Genomic DNA, 21,904 nt, shown 5'->3' with positions numbered 1-21,904 from the left:
ACCACTGCCTCTCTGCTAGAAAATTCTTTATTTATCCTAAGGTGAGACATGTGTTCAACATCTCCACACACACACACACACACACAGCAGCAGCAAACGTAGGTGAGCCGTGTTAGAGTCTGCTGTCATGCAGCGGTGGTAGCGAGACGCCCCCGTCCCAGCTGATCTGTGTGGGAAGGCTTGTTAGGCGCTGTCACTGTGGGGATCGAGCACAGCAGGGAGGGTGTGCAGGGTCAGAGCGCTTCTTTGCAATCTCCGGTCGGCATGTTGCTTTTACTTTAGCACAGCCACGTCTTTGTCCCCCTTTTTGGTCATTGGTATGAATTTGATTAAAGGAAATCCACAAGATTCACTGTAGATTCCTCAGATTATCTGATTTTTTTTTTTTTTTTTTTTTATAGATCTAATTAAATTAATAACTCCCTTTTTTTGTTTTCTAAACTTCTGCTTTTTTTGTACTGCTAGTCACTTCCCAGTTATTCTTAATGCAGCCTGTTGCACTATGCAGACATCTTCTTGTACAAAGATCTTGTGTTCTGTCATGTTTTCTACAAGGTGTGAAATGATTTTGGGAAAAAAAAATCAAATTGCCATTTTTCTGCCAGATATTGCGACTAGGATTTGAATCGCGTTTTTTCTTTCTTTTCTTTTTTTCTTTTCAAGCTACATATTGCACCTTCTACGATCGTGTTAAATAAAAGTAATGAAAAATAAATAAAAAGAATCCTCTGAAAATGGGACACTTCTTTAAACAATCTGTGATATGTGGCATCATTCCAGCATGTAGCTTATGGGGGGGAAAAAAAACAGTAAATATAACAATGAAAAGAGGAACAAAAATGTTATATCAAATATTACACCAAACATTCAACTAAATAATTCACATTAGCTAATCACATTCTCGATTTGAACACTATTACTCCATCAGCCCTAATTTCTACTGCGTGGACATTGTGTTCAGACATTCATGGTTCCCTGAGAATCTTAATAACTTTTTAGTGATCCTGACAACTTTCCTCCAGCGCCATCATCAGGTCGACATTTGTAGTTTTGAGTAAAATGTGTCCTGTTAACATGCCAATCTGAGATGATGTCAAAAATGATGCCTTCTTAACAATCAGCATGTTAGTATTGTCTTTTGTGAGTATGTTAGCATGCGGACGTAAGCATTTAGTTGCTTCCTGAGTACAGCCTCCCAGAGCTGTTAGCATGGCTGGACACTAGGGCTGTGCTAAAGAAAAATCTTCGGCCTATATACATCATGACGTACACCTTGCTGACATCACCCGTGATGCAGTGCACAATAATGGTGCCAATAGGTGACCACAAAGGCCAATCCACATTACACCTCTTACGTTCCAAAAATGTAAGAATATTTCATTTGCAATCATTAACAACTCTGGGATTAGACACATTACATTTTCCTTTTTAAGATCTCGGGCCTGAATTAAATGTTAAGTTGTATCGGTGTTGTAATTAAGAACAGCTGTTGGACATGGTCATTTTTCAAAATCGTGTATTGCGATGCGTATATGGTGGCCTCTGTATCGTGAGGCAGTACTGTCCACTCTTAGTCTTGTTGTGTTGCTGGTTACTTGCCAGTTAATTTTAATGCAGCACATTATGTGGGAATTTTTCTTTTGTTTGTCTTTGCTCTCATTCCTGTGAATTGATGAAATCGTTCTGTAGAATCTTTTTTTTTTTTTTTTTTTTTTTCCTGGCATCCATCATCCCCCTCAGTAGAAAAAGTAAAGAGAGTAGAGACAGGAAAGGTAGTCGAAGGTGTTGCTATGGAATGCGGCCCCCTAAAGCAAACCTTGGATAGAGATACGAGCCAGGACGGCTTATCAGAACGTTATTCTTCATCCATGTTTAGTCTCCCTGCACTTCTTTGTGAAGGTTTTTTTTTCTAGCACTCTTTTACCTTTTTTCTCATTTCCTGGACTTCGTTTCCCTCTTTCCCTCACTGACTCTGTTTCTGATTTTCTCTCCAACCCGCCCCTCACCCCCCCTTCACTCCCTCTCTGTTTCCTTCTCTCCTTCCTTCCCTGTGCGCTGTAGGAGGGTGGGGGTGGGGCTGGTGGGTGGGCTGGTTACTTCATGCTGCTCTGATCACTTCTCAAGGCGCTCACATCTGGAACAGCTTGTAGCCAGCCAGCACACGCACTCAACTCGCACACACACACTTTTAAACTCGCAACGCCAACTGGACAGCCGGGTCTTCAGCGACTCTCTCTCTCTCTCTCTCTCTCAGGTTTTTACTTTTTACTTTTGGTTGTGTTTTTTTCCCAGCTTTTTGTTCTGTATTCAGCATGATTCAGGTTCATAGAATTGCATGCTGAGCAGCTCTTTGTCTTTTGTGTGTGTGTGTGTGTGTGTGTGTGTCCAACATTGATAGAATGCATTGACCAAACTAAAAGCAGATTCAGAGAGCAGCTAACATCCCCTCAGTGTGTCCAGCTTTAATAGAAATAGTGAGTCATCGTTAGTAAAGTGTTTGTGTTGCTGGCCGTTATCTTCTCTGCCTTCTCACTACTCAGGCATCATAAGTCTTTATTTATTTTTAATTTTTTTTAACATGATTCCATACTGCACATCTGCACCAGAGGACTTTAGGCTACTGCTGTTAATCCATTAAGCTATTTAACTATTTCACTTTCAGTGAAACTGAACTGAGTCTATCTTTGGGTTTTGACTGTTAGTCAGACAAAACAAGCAGCTTGAAGATCTTACCTTGAGTTTCAGGGACATTTATAATGGATGTTTTTCACTTTTTCCAGCCATATTACAGACTCCTATGCGTAATTAATCTTTTGTTTGACACCGACACACGATAAGTTGCAGGCCTCTTTTTGTCTTCTAGATCTGCAACCTGTTGAGTTAGAGCTGAAATAATAAGTTGATTCACCGTTTTTAGTTTTTCGATCGACTGTAAACTAAATGGCAACTAATTTTAAGAGTTGATGAGTCATTTTTCAAACAAAAAATGCCAAACCTCGCATAGCTCCAGCTTCTCAAATGTGAAAATGTGATTCTCTTCTTTTATCTTGTGATAGTTAACTATGTAAATATCTTTTGGACTGTTTTCATGGAGTTTCCAGGATATTTTGAAGGTTTTTCAGTTTCCTCACATTTTATCGACAATCGATTGTACCGAGAAAATAATCAGCAGATTAATTCATAATGAAAATCATTGTTAGATCCACTAGAGCAACAAATGGATGTTAATCTGCCACTGGAAACTGTCCCCAACAAATGCACCATGGTTAAGTAACATTTCAAGTATTTTTAAATATTTGTGAGCCATTGTTAAAGATTTATATCTTTAGTAGGAACCAGTGAGTTTGGAGCTGAGAGCCACAGACTAGGTGTGAAAGTATTGAGAGACGGACTAACACATTTTTGTTGTTGTTGGTCTTTTCGTGAGATTTGGTGACAATGCCATGGCAGCCTTATCTTTTGAATCAAGCCTTGGGGCGCAGGAATTGATTGCATTTTAGGTTTCAGACTGAAAAGAAGTGTAAATAACAGCTGAGTGCCTGTGTTTTTTTTTTTTTTCTCTTTCTCTGCAGGTTGTAGAACCTCTTCCCTCCACACTGCGCAGCGGGAATCTGAGTGTTTTAAAGAAACGCTGGGAACAGCAGCAGCCGTCCAGCCACAGAGCCCAACGTCAAGCCTGCAGCCCTGCCGACGCTCCGATCCACATCAGCCAACCCGCAGGCCCCAATCCTAGACCCACATCACAGATTGAGAACCCGCCAGACACCCTGAAAACCACCCCACTCTCACTAGACCGGCGTACTGAGCCAGAGACGCAGGTTCACGCCGAGACCGGCTCCAACCAGCTGCAGTCAGCTCGACCCCAGGATCTGAGCGACATGGAGGAGAAGCCCAGCAGAGATTCAGAGGGGCACGAGGGAGCAGCAGCTGAAGTACCGGACTCGGAGAGGCCAAGTGTCCCCCTCAACAGCCTCAAGATGATGTTTGAGAAGAGAGAGAACCTGACCGACGAGGTGAGTCTTTTATCTGACTGTCGTGGTGACCAGCAGGTTATGGCGTTTGTCCATATCGGAGTCAGAAGTTATGAGGTGTAACTGTCTGAAGAGAGTGTGTGTGTGTGTGTGTGTGTGTGTGTGTGTGTGTGTGTGTGTGTGTGTGTGTGTGTGTGTGTGTGTGTGTGTGTGTGTGTGTGTGTGTGTGTGTGTGTGTGTGTGTGTGTGTGTGTGTGTGTGTGTGTGTGTGTGTGTGTGTGTGTGTGTGTGTGTGTGTGTGTGTGTGTGTGTGTGTGTGTGTGTGTGTGTGTGTGTGTGTGTGTAGCGAGTACCAACTCTAGTCACAGTGAGAGAAACTGTCTCCCCTGTGATTTCTGACCGTGGTGGGAAATCTGTAGCAGGAAAAGTTAACCCTCTTCTTGATTTCATGTTCATGGCGAAGTAGAACTAAGAAACGAGTAGGAGGCGGGGGGAGAATGTGTAGCTACCAAGCCACGGCCGAGCGGACCAATCACAGTTGTTGCGGTCTGCGTCGCCGCGACGTGTAGTTACATTTCTTGAGAGGTGCAGGTCGGGCTACGGCGCGGGGTCGGTATCTCCACGTAACTACTGTACGTACTCGGCCACGGCGTCGATTTTAAGGCAGAAGCATAAATTGGCCTTGAGACAGAAAAATTATCATGATTGACTTTTTTTTATTTTTTTAACTTAAACTAAAACCAGCTTGTTCTCAAAGAGGTCAGATCCCTCCAGTGCTATCATGCTGCTAGTCACATGGTGCAGCTTCACTTCACCATCCCTCCACAAGCAAACTCAGCTGACTCGCCGACATCCCCTCGGCAAGCATCAGTGACCGGAGCGCCATGCACCCCGGGGCAAATGACTGTTGTTTTTGGAGCATACAAGTCGAGGCATTTAACATCCAGTCATGCATTCACTCGAGGCGTGTAAAATGTAAAGCTCTCCTACTCGAGGTGTGACATGTTAACAACGGCCATGCTGTATTTCCTCAACACAAGAGCGTCCATTTACGACAGGAAGAGAATATTACAAGCCATTATGAGGTGTTTTTGTAAATGAACAACTTGCAAAACACTAAGCACTTTGTCCACTGTACTGTACATGATTGATCAGAAGAAAATGGCACCACAGTGATTTAAAGCTCCTACGGTCAAGATTTTAAATTTTAACAATGGGTCGCTTATAGTGACGAACCCGCAAAAAATGATCCCTCAACTTTGCAGTTATTACCGCAATTTAGCCTTTGTTCACTGTTGCTGTTCTTTATAGGGCGTTTTCATCTTTTAGAAGAAGAGGACACTTTATTGATCCCTGAGGGGTTGTTGTTTGTGCACATAACACACATACCGAGGCCTGAAATACACAAACGCGACACATGCACTTGCAAGGGTACCTCTGCAAGGCGAACTCCCACAGACTGAGCTACTGCCACCCCCAGCAAACAAGCTGTGATAAACCCATTCTATTCTACCTGCTCAGCACCAAATGACAGACACAGTTAGCGACTAGCTGGTGTACATAGTGGAGCATTTGGCACATAAAGAAATGGATAATTTTTCCATCAGGAGTTGGGTTTCCACGGGGTCATTAAAAAGTCTAAAAATCTAATTCTAAATTTAAGGCCTTTTTTTTTAAAAAAAAAAGTCTTTTTTTAAAGTATTGTGTTCTAGGTAAAATAATTTAATTTTAAACGGGTCTTAATCTTCCTACGTCCATGAAACGCTACCTCTAATGCTCATTGAAATGTTTGGTTACACTTTACTTGAAGGTATCTACATAAGAGTGACATAACGCTTTCATGAACGTGTCAAACATTATAAACGAGTCATAAACGTTAATGACATAACTCTTCTGTCATTCGGTTTTTGTCATGACAGGTTAGGGTTCATGTGTTCATGACACTGTCATGTAGGGCTGCCACCTCTTAGTCGATTAGTCATTTTTTATGCTTATTCGTGCTTAATTACTAATTTCCAAGAAACTTCTGAGCACATTTATGGTAAATACAAGATTTAAAGTGGTGCTTTTGCAGGATTAATTGTGGAGAAACTCAGTTTTAAAGATGGTTAATTAACTACATTTATATTGTGCTTTTCTAGTCTTAACTACCTCTCAAAGCGCACAGCTCTGTCAATTAAATCAACTAATCGATTAGTCGACAGAATCGTATAAGTGTTAGTCGACTAAGAATATCTTTAGTCGAGGACCGCCCTACTGTCATGTCACTTTTATGTTGATACCTTCAAGGAAAGTGTTACCAAATGTTTTTTTGTTTTTTTATTCTGTGGTGTTGTAATTCTTTCTTTCAATAGTCGAAATATATAATTTGCTGTATATGTACAGATCATTACGCTGTGTCGCTTTTATTCTATTTGATTATATATTCTTAAATATCCTTTATAAAGGTCTTCAAATTTGACTTTCAGAAACCCTGAATACTGTTGCTCTGTAACTGCTTAGTGTGTGAATAAGCAGCTGTTCGCTTCAACCTTTTTGACATAAAGTTGATATGGTAGTGTTTACAGCTTGTTTCTGTTGTCCATAAAGGGACCAAAAAAATCCCCTGAAGGGAGTAAAGACAAAACCAAGGAAAGGTGAAAGCAAACTTGCAATACTTGACTCTCTTTGAGTTTCCATTTCCTTTTCTGCCTGACTGGATGCTGTGAGATAGGAGCAGCTTCATTAGAGAGTTCAGAGAGCAGACGGCAACTCCTGTATCTTGGAGCCCCCCCCTCCTTAAGAATTTCTGCTCGTCCATTCCTGTAAATCTTTCTTTTTATGAGCAGGAACACGTTTGTTTTTTTTCCAGATAAGTCTGCCAGACGAGCAGGCTCCAACATTGCCCATCACCAAGCATGCGTGGAATGTTCTTTTTTAAAGATAAGGATGTTATTCTATTATTTATTTGAAATTTTTTTGGCAACAAATTCAAAGAAAAAACCAAAACCCAATCCATTAATACTTTCTGACTGCCTGTCTTTGGCTCTCAGCTCCAAAGCCCATTGGTTCCTACTGAAGAAGTAAATCTTAGGTGTCACAAAATTTTTCAGCAATTAACCCCAAACGCCACTGTAGATTTTAAAAGAATAGTTAGACATTTTGGGGAAGGCTTTCATTCACTTTCTTGCGTAAGTTAGACGAGAGGATCCATTCCACTCTCCTATCCTACACTAAATATAAAGACGCAGCCAATTAGCTTAGCACAAAGACTGGAAACCAGGGGAAATGGCTAGTCTGGCTCTGTCCAAATGTAACAAAATCCACCTTTAAGCTAATTAATTCACACATTGCTTTTTTTTTTTTTTTTTTTATCTGTACTAAAGAGGAAAAAAAGTGTGAATGACAGGTTGTGGTTTTACTGGGAGTTATGTACTGTTCAGCAAGGCTAGCGGTTTCAAGTCTTTATGCTAAGCTAACTGTAGCTCTGGATTTACTGTACATCTATGAGAGGGGTATTCATCTTTTTATCTAATAGAAGTGTATTTCTTTTAAAAAATGCCACTCAAACTGGAGTAAGTATTTGTTGGACTATTTTCAAAATCCCAATCATTTTCTTACTCACGATTTTGATTATCAGCTGCAATGTCATAACCGTCTAATGTAGACTGACCACGAGCTGTGAGCTTTCCAGACATCCAAATTAAATCTACCTTCTTTTAAAAAATAAAAAAAAACTGTTTTTATTCACAATGTCATGGAAAAGTACTACACTTCCCACAATCCTAAAGTGTAACGGAGTCTGACTGGTGGACCTCACTGTTACCATGGAAATGTTTACTGCACCTGTGAACGGCTAGTGAGTTGCTACCGTTCTCTTAATACATCCATGGCTGCTACCACTAAATTGTGATATACACAGTCTTGTCCCTTTTTTGCCTTTTTTGTTTTCCAAATTAGGTTTTTGCGCCAAAATATATGCCAAATGTTCTATGGTCACAATTTATCTCGTAGCTCAAAAAAAAAATTATATAAGGATTTTCTGCAATGTCAATGGAGTGATTGAAGGAGAAATTCACTTCCTGAGCCATTCAAAAAGCGGGCGGCCACTGTTCAGCTCTACAGGACGGAATATGTGGGAGTAAGAATAAGAAAAGTACCGAATGGCTCCAGACATTAAACCTGAGATGTTTTTTGTTGAGGTCTCATGAGATCCAGGACCAACAAGGTGTGGTTCTTGGCAAAAGAGACCTTTTTAAAGGTCTCTTTTGCCAAGATATAAAAAAAAAAAAAAAAAAAAAAAAATTAAAGTGCTGTTCTAACAAAGACTTGTTTTTTCACCACCACCTAACCTCCTACAGTATGTGGGCCTTCTTAAAAAGTGAGATCAAGGAGCAACTCTGGGGAGTTGGGAGAGTCTTTTTACTGCATGGTTGTCTTTACCAAAGGAGGGATTGTTTTAGGGAAATCCTCCAGCAGTAACCCGAGATCTGTACAGTTCTTGTACAATAGTGTCCACTGTATAGCTGAATCTGGGCCTTCTGCTTCCCTTTTGTTGAGCTCCTCTTCTCCGGGCCGATGATGTCATGGTGCAAGCGCATTACTGCAGACAGCTGATGTGCACTCTGAGCCTCTTCAGACAGTCTTCCCCCCCTTCCCTCAGGCTATCAAAGCTCTCCTTCTCCCCTCTGCACCTCAATCACATCAATCATCCTTGTTGTCCACTTCTCTGCTCCTCAGCCCTCTGTCCATCTCCTCCTGTGTTCTCCCCCCACGCCCCTCCCTTCTCTTTCTAGACCTCGACCTCCACTCCTTTCCTTTCTTTTTTGGCGGTGTGGCTCAAGGGGGAGCAAAGTTTGTCGGTCCAGACTGAAATATATCTCAACAACTATTTGAGGGATTGCCTTGAAATTTTGTACAGACATTATTGTTCCCCAGAGGAGGAATCACTATGTCTTTGGTGATCCTCCTGATTTTTACTTTGGCGCCACCAGCAGGACAACGTTTTTACTTATCTTGTGAAATATCTCTTCTAGATATATTGGCACAAACTTTTGTACACAGAATTTTGTACAGACATTCATATTCCTCAGAGAATCCTTTCTAATGACCGGATAACCCTGACTTTCCCTTTTTAGCACAACCATGGGGTTCACATCTGTGGTGGAGTGAAATACTAGTCTGACATAGCAGCGACAGCGTCATCAACGGGTTGCTGCGCTTCAGTGGGCGCTATGTTGAATGTAAACAAGAAGCTGCTTGGTCGCTTCTCTATCGTCCTTGTGTTAAACCCGCCAATAGCGTCCAGTTTGTTTGGTCCCCGCAGAAATTGTAAGAAGTAGAGATAAATGTGCAGGTCAGGTTTCCAGCCTGAAATCAAATTGCCGGCAGATCCGGCTGGGTTTACCCAGTCTAGTGAAATACTGTGTCTCAACAACTATTAGATGGATTACTATGACTTGATTCATTGCACACATTTATCTTTCCCTCAGTATCATTTGTAATAACTATGGTGGCCCCCCCTTTTAGTTTTTCATCTAATGTGAACTAAACTTAAAATTAGACCTGCAAAACCCTACAATAGCATGGCCTGACAATATTAGCATTTAGCTCAAAGCACCACAGTGCTAGCATGGCTGTAGTCTAAAATTTAATTACCTCTCCCCACCCCCCACCCACCCCTGTATCTTCATAACCCATAACCCCCCCTCTCCCCCCCCCTCCTCCGGGCTGTGCGAAGCATGCAGTCATGAGGCACTCTGAAATTAATTGACCCTCACTCAAAGCAGCCCCTGCCTCCCTCCCACACACAGCTCAGCCCCACCTATCCTCCCCCCTCCTTCCTTTCCTCCTACTGTCACCAGCTGCTCCTCCGCCTTCCTCCTGTCCCAAATGACTCCACCCCGAACGCCTGTCGCTTTATTCTGAGGCTGGGGGACCATGACAGTGTAAAAAAAAAAAAAAACACACCCTCTAAGCCATCTGTAGCACCACAGCAGACTTTGCCTCCCCTCCCGTTGTCATCCCCACCTTCATTGGGCCACACCTCCCTTTGAGCAGCCCCCCTTGGAACACCTGCTCCCTGTCGCCTTTCCTATTCCCACCCAGTCCCCTCCTCCCCTAAACAATCTCCCCTGTCATAACCAAGACCGGGGCTGCTCTGCTCTGTCTGTGTCTTCTCACTGCTGGTGTAAAAGGGTCTGCTGGATTCAGTCATACAATTTCACCTCACCGTCTCTCTGCTGACTCGTTTCTCCTGTGTGGCCTTTTTCCTCCGGTCGCCTTCACAAGAGGTAGCTATGGTGTTTCCATTCAGACCGTTCAATATGGGGTTTCTTGCTTTCTTTGTTTGGCCTCTGAACAGGCGCACGGTGTCCTACCCCGAGACACACTGTCTACTTTGACTTTTTCTGTCCGTGGTTTGTTGACTTGTAGATTAGGATGTTTTCTCTGCAGCTGAAGGAGGCCTTTTAGAGAAAATGGCTGCAGAAGGGCCTCTAATGAAAACTGCTTATCAAAGGCCTCTTCATGGGGGTAACTTTATCACTGGCTCCTTTTTTAAACTGTGTCAGCTCACTTTGAACATCATGATTGTGTGGCTAAGTTATATTGCCTTGTTTGTTTAAAGGCTATTTAACTCGTGACGTGGGTACCTTCCTATTTTGTCTTTTGTTTTGCTTGATGTAAGAACATGTTGTCTTCGGTGATGTGTGTTTGTGTGCGAGGAGCGTTCAGGGACAGGGTGCGGTTATTACTGCAAGTCAGTCTGTAAGGGAGCTTTAATAGTATCAGGATTAGTGGGCGATTCTTTGTCTAGCCCGCTGATCCAGCCTCCTGAGACCCAGCCTGGCCACGCATGGCCCGGCTGCTTGTTTACATCCCACTGACCCCCCCCCCTACTCTCTGTACACACACACACACACACACACACACACACACACACACACACACACACACGTTTACACCCCCTCCTCATGTACAGGCACACACTCATGCAAACCTGTCTCAGACACCCCCTCTCCCACAAAGCTGCACCTCCGGTCTCTGGAAGATAATCCACCCTCTGAGATAGATCCATTCATATGAAGATGACGTTTTCTTTTGTTGGGATTTGACTCTGTTCTCTAGTGCCAGACACACTGAGTGCTCATTTGTGTTCTCAGTTATGATTCAGAGTTAGTGTGTTGTCATACATATGTATTATTTACGAACGTATGTTTTACTCCCTCCCTGACCCATGCTCAGACTTGGCCTGCCCCCAGATGGCATCGCCTGTGATAGCTTCATCTTGTACCATGCACCTGATAAAAGGATAATGCCTGGATCTTAAGATTTAAAAACCAGAGCTTAAAGCTGCTATAATCAATGTATTTATATTAATAGTGGAATAAATGACTACAGTTGTGTAAGGTGTCGCTTGTAGGCGAATCCACAGAGCATTGGCACACGACTCGCCAGTTCCTCTCAGCTCTACGGTGTGTTTCAGCATCTTTCAGCTCATTGTAGTTTTACGGCTACAACTGGGCTTATTTATATATCCCACAACTCTCCATGTCGTTTTCAGCGGGTGGGGAAACAAACACCGTTGGAAACTAGCTGGTGAATAAAGTGGACCATTTAGCGACTAAAGAGATGGAAATTTCCCTCAGGAGTTGGTAGGGACCAAAAACGGAGATAAAAGAGATATTATATTTATTAGGTCGACACAAATACGACTGCAGATGAATTTATAATGTTGCTTGTGTCTGTTGGGTGTGTAAATAAGCAACTGTTTGCTAACAAGTTTAAACATCAACTCAAAAGGTAATTTGTTAACGGTTTGTTGTGGTGCCCCCAATAAGGAGTTCTTATTGCTCGATGGTGTTTTAAGCCCCCAACGTCTCCTTCCAGGCAGCACTGCGACGGTTTGCTTCAAGGCATCTAACCATTGCCTAATCCTAGTGCCTTCCAGGCAGCTCTGCCTGGAATTAGACGTTGGGGGCTTAAAACACCGATAAATATTATTGTTGGTTCAGTACTAAATTTAGTTACTCAAAGATCTTGACTCTGGTAAATTTAAACTAAGCATACAGATGTCATTTCACATCTATATACAAAAATAGTGCTGGGTGTAGCTTAAAGGATAAGGCTCTATATTTTTATATTGTCAACAAATCCCATGAAAAGACTAAAACCAACAAAACCCATTGGTTCCTACCTGAATGCATAAATTGTTAAAAATGGGTCACAAATATATAGTTTTGGTCATTGTAGTTTTTAGAAAACGTTAAACTGGAGTAAATGGCGCATTTGCTGTGGACTATTGTCAGCGCTGGATTAATCCACATTTGGTGCTCTATTGAGTATTTGGGGCAGCAGGACGGTGTGTGTGCATGTGTGGGATTGAGTCAAAATAAACTACAGTAGTACATAGCAATGAAAGATCATGTCACCCAGGGCAACAGCGTGGCTCAGTGATGTATTTTAACAGTGGAGCTCTATGGCACAGGAAGATGTATCTTGTCCTTTTTAAAAAAAAAAAAAAAAATATTTATTAATAAATTATAATTTTTACATAAAAATGGGAGTACTGGGTGTAGTTTAAAAACCCTGCACGACTGTGTTTGAGACTTCTGAAAGGAAGTTTAGTACTGAACCCTGATTCCCTGATCTTTTCAGCGATAACTGACGAGCATTAACTTGTTGGAGCAACGCGTGTTGTTTTTCAGCATTCACCCTGACCTCTGCTTTGTTTTGTCTTATGAAATCTTTCCCAACTTTTACCTGCTGCAGCCTGCAGACACTCTGAGCCTGCAGCACTCAGTGGGCCGCTCAGGTGTATGGGGCCACAAAACAGCCTGGCACTAAACAGTGGTGGGAAATAGCTAAGTGATTTTGCTCAAGACATGTACAGTTATAGGTACTTTATAGTGCTGTCAGTTAAACGCGCTTTTAACTGCGTCAATTTTTTTTTATTGCGAGATTGTTTTTTGGCCTAGCAAACTGAGTTTTTTTTCACATGCTGTTACGTAACGTTAGAAAAACTACAACACCACACCGGATCTAGCTAGACGGAAACAAAACGGGCACACACTTGTTTGGGCGTTTGCGAGCCGGCCAAAGAGTAGCAGGCTAACATTACGTTTTGAGTGGATGGCGAGCGCGAGATGTCGAAATGGATGCTAATAAGATTCTGAATGGAAAGTTTACTTTTAAAAAGTTGCCAAATGGTTCCATTGACAAGACCAAAGGGATCTGTGTGTTTTTGTCATTGCAGCACGTCCAGTCTGAAATATCACTTGATGGCCAAGCACACAGCTGATGCCAATTCTCCGCCCCCTCGTCAAAGCCAGGCGACAATGGATGACTTCAGACAGAATCCATGTTTTCAATTTAAAATAAATAAATAAATGAGGAAAAAATAATGAGTACAAAAAGAAATTAAGGGACATTTAGAATAGATCAAAATGTGATTAATTGCGAGTTAACTATGACATTAATCCGGATTAAATATTTTAATAGTTTGACACCACTAGTACTTTAGTATTTTCACTGTGTGCTACTTTATACTTCTACTCTAGACATATTTTACTTTACAGCATTTATTTGTGACCTGTAGTTACTTTTAAGATTTTAAAAACCTATGATCATCTTACAAAAGACAATTTGTTAAAGATTAAACCCCTTGTTGACTTCATCTCTAAACTGTACAGATGGTTTCATTTAAATAACCGTTTGAATCCCAAAGAGATCAAATTATCTAATATTTCACTAAAAATCAAAGCTTGGAGAAAAGTCCAAAATAGTAATCCAAAATTGTGTAGCAGAACTCAGTTCTTTCTTCTTTGCTCTCCCATTAATCATCTCCAACGACTCACATTTATTTTGTGAGCCTTGGAGAAAAAAAAGATGGTCGAGGCGTCCTCTTCCTCCCACTGTACAAAAGCGAAGCCAAAATATCCCAGATACCCCATCTTGTAATTTTGGAGCCAGAGTCTGCGCTGTAGTAGTCTGACATTCCTGTTCCCTGAAATTTGGATTTTGAATACGTGTGGTCCTCCATGTTTCCTTCTTCAAACTTGCCGGGGCCGGGAAGCTACGATACCCATTAGCGGCATTAGCAGCACCTGTGAGTTTATCATGTGACAGCGAAAACCCGAAAGGCGGAGCAGTATGTCCTGTATGTCCCTTACCGGCTAACGTATTTCAAGTTGGCGCATGAATATGGAGCGTCTACCCCAGTTCATGTGAATGTAACATTTCAAGCCAAAAGGAATACTTTGATGGTGGTAAATATTCATGAAAAAGGACAAGTTTGTGAACTGGCAACACAGATTTTGATAATTAACAACTAAACACGTTACACACTGGACCTTTTTAACCAAACCCATTTGGCCTATATGGGTAAATTTTTTTTGTTTCAGAACTGAGAACGCTAAAACAGAATAAAGCTCATTTGGGTAAAAAAAGAGAGAAAACAAAGTCTTTAATTTTCTCTGGAGCAGCTCCAGACTTTATAATTGACATCACAAGTTTGAGTTTTTTCTGGCTTTTAGAGAGTATGAGATGGCACTGAAACTATAGTAAACACAGAAGGGAAAACGGCCCCCTTTTTTTTTTTTTTTTTTTTTTTTTTTGTCATTTTAGTGGGGAATCTATTGAACAGGTGTTTGGGCCTAACATGTTTCTCACAGACTGAAGGCTAAATGAGTAGAAGCGTAATCTGACCTATCGTGTAATCTGTACTGTACGTTGTGTGCCCTCATGTTGGCATGGCTGTCGTGGGAGTGGTTTGACCACTGCTGGACAGTTGAGACTTGATGAAAAGAAAATAAAGGGTTGGGGAGAGATGTGACGGCAACAGCGCTCGGGCGTGTACAATTTAATCTTCAATTTAATTATCAGTTTCGACACACACCCATGAGCCATATAAGGTCCAGAGGCAGAGTTTAAAGAAGATGGTTCTATTTGAATCTTATATATTTTTTTAAATATAGTTTTCATGTTTGTAAATGGAAGGTCTGAAGTTGAAGTGTAAAAGCACAACCGATAAATGATCCGTTTAGTTTGTAGTTTGGCCCGGCTGGCTGTTGACAGACGGGCTGTCCGTCTGAGGCTCCGTCTCTCTGAGCTCATAAGGGGATTAAAATGGTTTGAACTGGAGACACACACACACACACACTCACACTGTACCTCGGTGATTGTCTCATGTCTTTGCGTCTCCCTCTACACTTTGATCTTCCTGCTGGACCGTGTTTGCTCTACCAGCTGGAACATGTGAGCATCAGCAGCCTGTGTGCTGTAGTGTGTGCGTGTGTGCAGAGGCCATGCAAGACACACTGGAGCTGTTTTTTTGGTCCTTTGACTTCTCCGATGCGTTGTGTTTGACTGTTTTTGTGTGTTTGTGTGTTTGTTTCTTGCAGGTATCCAGAGAGCAAACGAGTAGAGGAAGCAACTGTAATACTGCCAACATGGACCAGCTACTTGGAGGTACACATTCTTATTTTTGTCATGTAGTTTTGGGGGCATGAGTTTGGAGAGAGAGATGGTGAACAATATGCAACTACGGTCTTTGGCCAGATTTGAACAAGCAACGTATTGCACTTAACAGAAGTCCAATACAAATATGATTTATTATACAGCCACTATTAAGCCATCAGGAAATTTGACCCATTTAAACTGGAAAGAAGTGTCCAGTGTGTTCAGCAAAATGTTTATTCTGGAAAACCAGAATAGGGTTTGTAGTTTGGTATTAGTTAGACTTATAAATGTATAAATAATTGGCCTACTTTTTATTTGTCTCTTTAACATTGCATTCATCAGTATTTTTTTATTAACAATGGAAACGAGCGTAATGTGAATGGAAGTTTGGAGACTAGTTGGTCTCGCATAGCGAGACCTACAGCGCTGTGTCAGGCAGCTATTTGCTAACACATTTGCTGTATCAACTTTATAAGGTGATAACGTCAATTTTTATATTTTTACCAAGAGGTTAAAGTGCCCATATTATGAAAAAAATCACATTTTTCTGGGATTTGGGGTGTTATTTTGTATCTCTGGTGCTTTCACATACATACAAATACTTGGGGGGAAATAAACCCATCCATGCTGTTTTGAGTGAGATGCAGTTTCTGAATGTGTCCTGCCTTCAGTCTCCGGGTGAGCTGTTCAAAATCTGCAGGGCTTTCTACGTCGGTAGCTGAAACGAGGTGGCTAACCGTAGCATGCTAGCTCGTTCTCAATGGCAAAACACTGCTACACCACACACTAGTTCACCATAATCTACAAAAGAACTACTTCCATGTCCCTGTTCTGCAGGTATTCCACGCAAAGTTGGAAGTGCGCCCTCGTTTAGAAGAAGTCTCCCAGCTAATCCTGCCTTGTACTAACTGAAGTTGTAGAAACAAACAGCTAGCTGATATGATCCTTATCTAGGTACTGCGCATCTGTGCCTCCCGACAAAGATGGGATAGAAGTGAGATGCCTCACTCTGTAGCTAAAACAGAGACCTGAACACACAGGGTGAAAAGAGGAGCTGCAGTATAACACAAATATGGTAGTTTTTGAAAATGAAACCATGTAAACTTATTCTGGTACAGCCTCGAAATACAATTATGAACCTGAAATGAGCATAATATGGGCACTTTAATAGAAGTTAAACAAGGGAAATATCTGTCTCTTCAGCTGATTAATGCTCCACTGTGTTCAGCTGAAATAGGCTAAAACGTTTTGTAAAGCTCCAGTGATAACACTCTGATGATCAAATGTTAATATACAAATCTTGATTAGTAGCTGCTTTAAAAACTAATTTAGGCAAGTGTACATAGGTTCTGTCAAAGGCAAAAACCTCCACTGCTCCAATGGTCTCCCATTCACAAAGCCTTCTCTGCACATCCAGCGTGGTTGGACTTTTCAGTCCGCCACAAAAACAAATGTCCTCCACAAAACACTTCCTGCCTTCCTCGGGATGGATTACATCCTTCCCAGAAGTGACTGCTGCAGGACCACTGTGATCAGCAGACCGCCTCAGAGAGCACAGGAAGTCCAGACAAAACCCTCCGTTTCCCTCCACACGACTCCTGACCTCATGTTCCCGTCCACAGCCTGCATGACTAACCAGCACCGCCTTCACTCGGGCTCTAATGGGTGGGGGAAAAAAATATATAAATCCTGAACAGGGACGTGTTGTCTTGTGATGCAGAATTCGCCAAACGTTCACAACAATTAACGGACTGTGAAAACTGAATTTGTGCTGCGTTTGTGGTCTTGCAGGCTAAAAGTATTTCTAACCAGTTGGAAAGGATCAATGTGCTTCAAACGAGGTCAACCGTGCTCCAAAACCTCGTTTTAAGTTTTCTAACAAGTACAAGCTGCAAAGTGTGATCTGATTTCATAATAATGAAACTTGAACGACAATCGTTTGCATCAATTATTGTGTTGTTGTTGTTGTACCAGATGGAAGTCTCGCAGAGTCGACTCCTCTCCGGGACAGGATGGCCCTCTACCAAGCTGCCATCTCCAAACAGGAAGTAACTCCCACCTCAGTCAGTGTGAGTACTCAGTCAATCATCCCCCCAAACAATGTATTTTATGTATTTTTTTTTTTTTCTTTATGCAGAAATGGTTCAACCCACTAACAGTGGTGGACAAAGTACTCTGATCTTCTGCTAAAGTAAAAGTAATGCATTCAAGTAAAAGTACAACTCTCTCTGCAAAGTTCTTACTTTTGGCTTTTTTTTTTTTTTTTTTTTTTGTAGCTAAATATAATTTCTAGGATTTTAACCTTTTTTAAACGAGGAAAGTGATAGTGAGATACTTGCTATAGTAGCCTTTCTAGTAGAGGCTGAACAGCAAAAACTTCATTTTCTGATTCCCGGCTTTGTTCTAACGCCGCTCCCTCTTTTCTGGCACTCTCTGGCTCGCTTGACCACTGCTCAGGCGACTGTTGCGCCTTCATCTAAGCAATTTTCGACCGACTTGACTAGCTGACTTGGCTATGAGTTGATTTGGCTGTTGAAATGGGGGGACATCCCTTACATTCTAAAACCAGCCTCCGGAGACTGGACCAGCTAAGTCGCAGGCAACGCCATCAGCTGGTTTGAGTCGAGCGGAGACGGGCCGGTTCGTGCCGCTGCAAATAGTTCCTGCAACGTTCTAGTCGAACGGTCTCGTCTCGCCGCAGATCTTTGGTCCGAACTGGGCTTTAAGTAGTAATATTTAGCATTGTGGTGGTGATATCGGACATTAGACCATAGATCAGCAGACTGCTGTTGACCCCTTGCATCAATTATAATCTATAATTTCAGCTTGGCCTCGGAAACGTCAAACTCTTTAGAGATTTTTGGGCATTTTATAAGCGAGTTAAACTCGGAGAAGACCCCCAAGACGACTGTCTCGGCTGCTTCGATTTTTCACTCATTTTCTTCAGATTGAAGATAGAATTTTTATTTATCCCAAAAGAAATTGTTGTGCAGCAGTTGCAGGAAACGGTACAAAAAATTAAATATCACGAGATTTTTGATCAAATACCTCTATCAATACCTCAACGATATTGTAGTGTTGACTATTGGTGCTTTCACAAAATATTTACACAATGAGATTTTTGATAAATAATCATCAGTAATGTGGATATAATGACTAAGTGGGTAAAGGCAAATAACAGAACCGCTACATTCAGAAAATCACTTTACTGTAATGCAGCCTTTAAAACCAGGAAAAGACAACACTTATGTCATATTACGATATCCAAAATCGGAGACTATGTATAGTCTCCTATCACGATATTGATATACTGCCCAGCTCTAGGTTCAAGTATAAAAACAGATCTCCAGATAACTGATATCCAAAATATGCACAAGGTCGAAAAAATCTAAACAAAGTAAAGATCCTAAGTGAAGTGTACACGATTACTTCCAAATGTCCAACGGTTGGGTCCACTCTCTATTTGCTGTGTTGACTCCAAATATTCTACTCGCTTTAAGGTGACTGCTTTGTGCTGCTGTCTAACCCAATCACCCAAACTAACTCTGGACTGGACTCCATGTTTAAAGCAGCGCCGTGGGCTAAATGTTTTAGATTTTGTTACTGAACCTCCTCTCTTGTTTCTCTCAGAGCGATCAGCTGGACAGCTTCTGCGGGAAGCAGAAGGAGAACGTTCCTCCGTGCACTCTGGACCTGGTGAGGAGTCTGAGTTATTGTCTTATTTATATATTTATATATATACATACACATACACACCCAATGGTTATAAGTTACTTCATATTTCAGACATGGTAGAGGTTTCACTGCATGGCTTATCTGTGAAGGAAATTTTGTGTGTGGCACTTTATGATGTGGAACAAATGGGACAGGGTTGATTTTTGTTCTCTTGTTACAGAGTCCAGAGTCTGAACCAAACGGCAGGAAAGGTTTCACCTCGGAGAGCAACGGTAATTTACTTTCCATGTCTCCATGTGACTCCAGATGATAGGAATCCTCTCCTCCTAATGAGAACTTAGCAACCGGCCCATCATTAGAGTGGCTCTTTGGGTGTAGTTAATGGAAAAACATTGACTACCCCCAAAGGATGCAGTCTGTCTGTAAAGTTATACAGAAATAACAAATCTACATTTATTTTTTTTTTTTAATTAATGTATCTACATCTATCTACTAAATGGAGTACATCTAGTGTACTATAATACTGTATCCACTGCTTCATGTTGGATTCCTGAGCCTCTAACGTGTCCGTTGATAAGTAAAAGTCAAGAAGTGTACATGTATTGAACATGAAAGTGGCTCCATCTAGTGTTCAGAACACGTCACTGCCTTTCCCTCATTCCGGTGGTGTTGTGATTCTCAACAGGCTCCGCTTCTGGCACTCCTACATCCTCCAATCAGAGAGACTCCTCTCAGCCCAAGACTCCTAAAGTGAGTCCTCACAGGAAACCACCATTTGACACAGAAGAATTCACATTAATGCCATGTTGTGAATTAGTGAATTAACTTTGTGCGTTTGTGTGAGCAGAACTTCCGCCTACCTGTGAGGGAGACCTGCGTATCGTGTCAAAAGACTGTTTATCCTCTGGAGAGGCTGGTGGCCAATCAGCACGTTTACCACAGCTCCTGCTTCCGCTGCTCACACTGCAACACCAAACTCAGGTGAGGGCGACAAACATTCTGATGGTTTCTTAAACTTTACAGGGTATTAACCGGAGGGTTTGCAGACAGTTTTAGGCACTTACATTAATTTCTTTATACTAAGATCACTTTTTTTTTTTTTTTTTTTTTTTTTACCGCCATGCAGCCAAGCTAAACCTTTTGGTTGTTGCAGCAGCACAAAGACAGCAATAGCTACAGAGAAGTAGAGAACAAAAGGAGTAAAATAAAGAAATTGGAGACAACGGGGGTGTGGTTTGAAATGCAATAATGTTTAAAAACCACAACAATGACAAGCAGTAGCATTACAAAATGTATCGCTTGTATCTTCGTAGCAGCAGTATTTAACTTTTTTAATTTTCATAAACCAAGATTGAGTTACAATAACAAATGTCTTTACTGCACGGATTGTGATACCTATTTTATATTTGTGTGTGTGTGTGTGTGTGTGTCCCAATTAGCGATTTTATAAATGTTTTTTTTAGATGTAGGAAATTGCAGGTTAGTTTACAGTATTTTATCATTTTAGGTTTTGAACATAAATTCAACACTTTAAAAAACTAAGTTTTGAGTGTGTTCTGTGTGAAGAAAATAAAATGCATGTACAAACTTTAAAGAAACTCAAACTGCTTTTTTATTTACTAGAGGTTTCTGGCATAAATAAAACAGTAAATACATGTAGCATACTTAATACCTCCACACAAGCTCACATAAAACAATTTGTATATTGCACCTAGTCATTAATGTTTGAAACGAGATCCTCATCATTACCCACCAGTATTGTTTAGAAAATGATCTGATGGCATGAGAGAGAATCCTTTTTCACTCATAGCAGCTTCTTTTGTATTTTCTAATTGCGTCTCCCTTTTTTTTTCTTAAATTTAGTTTGGTGAACTACGCCTCGCTGCACAACAACGTCTACTGCAAGCCGCACTTCTGCCAGCTGTTCAAGGCCAAGGGCAACTACGACGAGGGCTTCGGCCACCGGCCCCACAAACAGCTGTGGGATAGCAAAGGGGAGATCGGCGAGACCTCCCCGCAGTCCAACACTCCGACCAAGCCAAAGATCCAGAGCCCGGACCTGGACAGCCCCAGTGTGGAGGACTCCCCGCTGGCTAAGGTCAACGTGCTGATGGCCACTATGGAGGCTCTGGGACAGGGCTCGTCGGAGAAGTCCGACAGACCCACCGAGACCCGCAGGCTGAAAATCTCCTGGCCGCCACGAACCGAGCTGGAGGACTCGAGCGGCCGCGCCGCCGCCGCCACAACGCCCGCAGACGAGGGGTCCGCCAGTAAGCCCGTCCGAGCCAAGTGGCCCCCAGAGGAGGACTCCCTCGCCTCACCCCCCGAACAGGTCAGAGAGACGCCCTGCCTGCGCCGCACCTCCTCCCTGAAGGAGCGCAGCATGCCCTTCACGCTGGCAGGACAAGCTCCTGCTCCTGAGGCCAGAAACCAGAGTCTGCGTCCTCCCGTGGGCGACGGGCAGCTCAGTCCTGAACCGTCCAGCATGGAGCTGCAGCACTGCGGCCAGTCAACAGACAGCCAGACGCCCCCCGAGGACAGCTGTGTGGACGTCCACACCAGCTCCGGAGAGGAGGAGCAGGAGCAGGAGCAGGAAGGGGAGATGAAGACTGAATACTTGCCGGACTATCGTCTCGCCAAAGAGAAAGACGACACTCCGGATGATCAACCTGACGAGGAGGAGGAGGAGGAGAAGATGGAGGAGGAGAAAGATGGAGATGTGTTAGAGGAAGAGATGGAGCCTCTGAAACGGGAGGAGACGCCAACTGACATCTCATCTCCGGAAGGTGAGGTGGAGGTGGAGGCCAGCCAGTCGTCTC

The 21,904-nt window shown here is 42.3% G+C and overlaps 1 protein-coding gene across 2 annotated transcripts in view; it reads left to right on the top strand.

Annotated features, from left to right (window-relative positions):
• lima1a (LIM domain and actin binding 1a) overlaps nt 1–21,904 on the top strand; it is a 33,725-nt gene that overhangs the window by 10,906 nt on the left and 915 nt on the right. For both annotated transcript variants that reach the window (XM_028581878.1, XM_028581877.1), the window contains 8 exons: nt 3,573–4,013; nt 15,353–15,419; nt 17,385–17,479; nt 19,041–19,106; nt 19,306–19,357; nt 19,771–19,835; nt 19,933–20,066; nt 20,949–21,904. The exon at nt 20,949–21,904 is cut by the window's right edge and continues 915 nt beyond it. In XM_028581878.1, coding sequence (XP_028437679.1) covers nt 3,573–4,013; nt 15,353–15,419; nt 17,385–17,479; nt 19,041–19,106; nt 19,306–19,357; nt 19,771–19,835; nt 19,933–20,066; nt 20,949–21,904 — 1,876 coding nt within the window. The remainder of the gene's footprint in view (nt 1–3,572; nt 4,014–15,352; nt 15,420–17,384; nt 17,480–19,040; nt 19,107–19,305; nt 19,358–19,770; nt 19,836–19,932; nt 20,067–20,948) is intronic.

The sequence above is a fragment of the Perca flavescens genome, chromosome 7 (assembly GCF_004354835.1).
Source record: "Perca flavescens isolate YP-PL-M2 chromosome 7, PFLA_1.0, whole genome shotgun sequence".
Classification (NCBI taxonomy): Eukaryota; Metazoa; Chordata; class Actinopteri; order Perciformes; family Percidae; genus Perca; species Perca flavescens.
This window is presented reverse-complemented; position numbering and strand designations above follow the sequence as displayed.